The 3,410-nt window shown below is 35.0% G+C and overlaps 1 protein-coding gene across 1 annotated transcript; it reads right to left on the reverse strand.

The window, feature by feature from the left end:
- Positions 1 to 2,804: 2,804 nt before the first annotated feature.
- Positions 2,805 to 3,203, reverse strand: LOC121991270 (protein NEGATIVE REGULATOR OF RESISTANCE-like). The gene has a single exon (XM_042545279.1). The coding sequence runs from the start codon at positions 3,201 to 3,203 to the stop codon at positions 2,805 to 2,807; it is 399 nt and encodes a 132-aa protein (XP_042401213.1).
- Positions 3,204 to 3,410: the final 207 nt, after the last annotated feature.

Consider the following 3,410-nt stretch of genomic DNA (forward strand, 5'->3'; position numbering starts at 1 on the left):
ATAGCAAACAAAAAGAAGTAGCAACGTTCTTGATATGGTCGTAGACGTACGAAGCCCTTGACGTGAAACGGGAAGAAGCCCGCACGTAACGCACGATGATTACGGTGCGGGTATTTGAATTCTTTGACTGCGAGTTGTTGATTCTTTTTGTTTTATTATTATTATTATTATTATTTTATTTTAAAAATGTAACGCAGACTTTACAAATAAAGACTTTTTTTTTAAAAAAAAAATTAATGGGCGTCTCCGATTTTATACCAAAATTATTCTCTCACCCAATGTATATAGAATGAATTTAAAATTTAAAATAATAACATGTAAAAGTTATCTAATAACTATATTTATAACTTTAGTAGATATTGACTAACTGTTACAGAGTATTTATGGTAAGTTTAGAATTTAAAATTTTATACTATGTAAAATTTATTTGCTGCTAAATGTAAAAACTTATCCGTAATTATTATAAGGACATCTACAATGGAAAATTTATAACATGCAATTTATACTATAAATCTTTCAATATAAATCTTTTCCCCACTATATAGGTAGGGTTTATAATTTTTTTTATAAACCTGTATCAAAATAAATCTTGAGATCGGATTTATAAAAAAAATAATAAATAGAGGATAGAGAGAGAATTTTAAAAGAAATGAAGTTTTTAAAAGAGAGAGAGGTTTTATGATAATAGAGAGTGGTTTTTAAAAGAAGTAAGGTTTTTAACTTTTGATGTGACAATGATGTGACAGAGTATAAACCACTTTAAGAGGTTTACGACTGTGGATGTCCTAATATGTTTAGTGTATCTTTATACTTCAGAGTTTAAGATTTAGATTTTAGGATATCGAAATATTTATTTTTTTATAAAATTTAAATAATTCTGATTAAATTAGTAAATAATATTTTAATATAATAATGTTTAGATAGTTTAAATTCTAAATCCTAAATTCACACTAAATAATTATAGTAGTTATTAGGTAGCTTCTACACGTAGTTATTATCACGTAATTTTTGCACTTTGCAGTAGTTACTAGGTAGCTTTTTCACATTATAAATCTTAAATTTTAAACTTACCTAAACACGTTGTAACAATTATTGAATAGTTTTAATACGTTGTAGTAACTACCAAGTAGCTTCTATAGCAGCTACTTGATAACTTTTGCACAGTATAATTTTAAATATTAAATTTAATAACTATCTAGTAACTCCTAGCTCATCATTAAAGATGGAATAAATTATGAGATGAGCTCCCATTTATTTCTTTATTTTTGGAAAAAAAAAGTCTATATTTCTCCCAATTTGGGGGATCGGCTTTGACAGTTTGACGGGTTATAAGTTCTGCTTTACTGATAAAAAAAATAATTTCCTTCAAAATTTATCATTTGCTACTACTGAATTATTGGGTTCAAAATCCAAGACCATTTCAATATGGAAAATATTGGGGAGGATAGTTTCAAATATAAGAGGGAAAATCCTCTATCTTCGGGATTAAAAGATACCTAAATTATAAACAAAATAAAGAGAGGAAAATAACAGATAGAGAAGCTTGGAGATGACCAAATGCCTCTACTCAAGGTATGCTATCGCCCAAAGGAGATGGCTGAAGGATAACATATCAGGGGTTGAACTACTATCAGAAATGACGTTTATAGTTAAATAGGGATTAAACTACTTGTCACTTGTACTAAGCTTTCGACCAATGAAGAACTTATTTTTGAGTCATATATAATTGGCGGCTTAATTAGATTTCAATACATGTTTCAGTTTATATCAATAGCTCAACTCAATCTCTGAGATCGAACTTCATATAGACTTATAAGGGGTAATTAAGTAGAGCGAATGAAGAATATCCGAACAAATTCATTTGACAAAAATGAAATTTCAGTCGATTCAAGAATTCATCTGACTTTGATTACTGAATGCAAGTGTTCAAAAATAAAAAAATTTATGTTCTATCTAATTGATTGGATGATCATCACTCAACTGTAGTTTTTTTTTCAATTAATTGTTAAAGAGTAGTTAGTTACAGTATTGCACAATTACTAAATTTGTCAAAGTGACCAAAATAGACTAATTGCAAAGAGACAGTCATAATTAGCTGCTGCAAGCAATTAATTAATCATTTTTAGTCAAGCGAACAAAATAGAGCAATCCAAACCTTGATTATAGAATACTTAGAACTTAAGGGTATGCAATCTAAATAAACTATTCATTTCATATAGAAAGGAAAGCTACATCTTCTTATCATACTAAGTATTAGAGGGTAGCTTGGCTCACAAAGTTTCTATCTGTATCTATCTCAAGGAAGAGTCGTATTATATTAGATCTATTTCACGCAGTCATATCTGAATTACATTTTATAAAATATTATTTTCGTAACTCAAATTCGTGACCCAAAATCGTATGATAACAACTTAATTAATTACGCTAAGACTGTCTTCTCACCTCTGGATTAAGTATATACATATAAAAAAATTGTTCCATTGAGTGGCTTTCAAAAGCAATAGTAATAAATTGACTAAAAATGATACATCTGATGAACTTCTATATGTAACGATCGAATTAATTTTTGACTAAAATTTAAAAAGAAAAAGTAAAGCCATTTCAATGAAACCCAAGCTCAACAGATTTAGCAACTATATAGAAGGAATCAAGTATTGAAACACTGATAAACTCTTAGAGGCGCATACACGCATCAACTAACCCACTGCATATTTTTATACGGTGCGAATTAAACATCAAATTGTAGCAAAAGTTAACATTATTATTATTATTATAAAGCGAAATTACCTACGACTCCTCGCATATTATGTATCTGCGGGCTCCTCGTTCAGATCGAAGCACCGCTCGCCGCCGGGGCTCATCGTTCTCCACTTCCCCGCGCCCTCATCTTTCTCCGCTCTCTCCCTCCGATCCCCGCTGCTCTCCGCCGCTCCCGGATGCTCGAAGTCCTCCGGCACGAACGCCGGCTGCCACCTCGGCGCCCCCCCTTCGCCCCGCCCCTTGGGCCTGGCCACTCCGTGATCCGCCGCTCCCGCCCTCGCCCCCAAGTGCCTCGTAGCCTCCCGGATCCGCCGCAGGATGGCGAAGAACTCCTCCACCTCCTCGTCCGTGGGGTCCTCCTCGCCGCGCCGCCGCGTCCGCTGTTCCTCATCCGCGGCGGTGCCGCCGCTCTCTCGCTTCCTGGGGTTCGGATCCATCCCCATCAAAACCGCCTCAGCTTGTCGCCTTCCCTGATCTTGAAGAAGCAGGCGGCCAAGGCAGAAAGAAAGAGTCGCGCCGTAACGCCACTGCCATTCCTCACCCACTTCGATACCTCGTATTTGTGGGAATTTCTAACGTCGGTTTGACGCAGCGTGACGCACGGCGCACGACGTCACAAACGGCGCGTGTCGCCAGCACGACTCTCGGGT

Source organism: Zingiber officinale, chromosome 6B, assembly GCF_018446385.1.
Source record: "Zingiber officinale cultivar Zhangliang chromosome 6B, Zo_v1.1, whole genome shotgun sequence".
In the NCBI taxonomy this organism is placed as follows: domain Eukaryota; kingdom Viridiplantae; phylum Streptophyta; class Magnoliopsida; order Zingiberales; family Zingiberaceae; genus Zingiber; species Zingiber officinale.

What these genes read in the sequence shown, in the direction of transcription:
- LOC121991270 (XM_042545279.1), bottom strand. Translation starts at nt 3,203, where the DNA reads ATGGGGATGGATCCGAACCCCAGGAAGCGAGAGAGCGGCGGCACCGCC.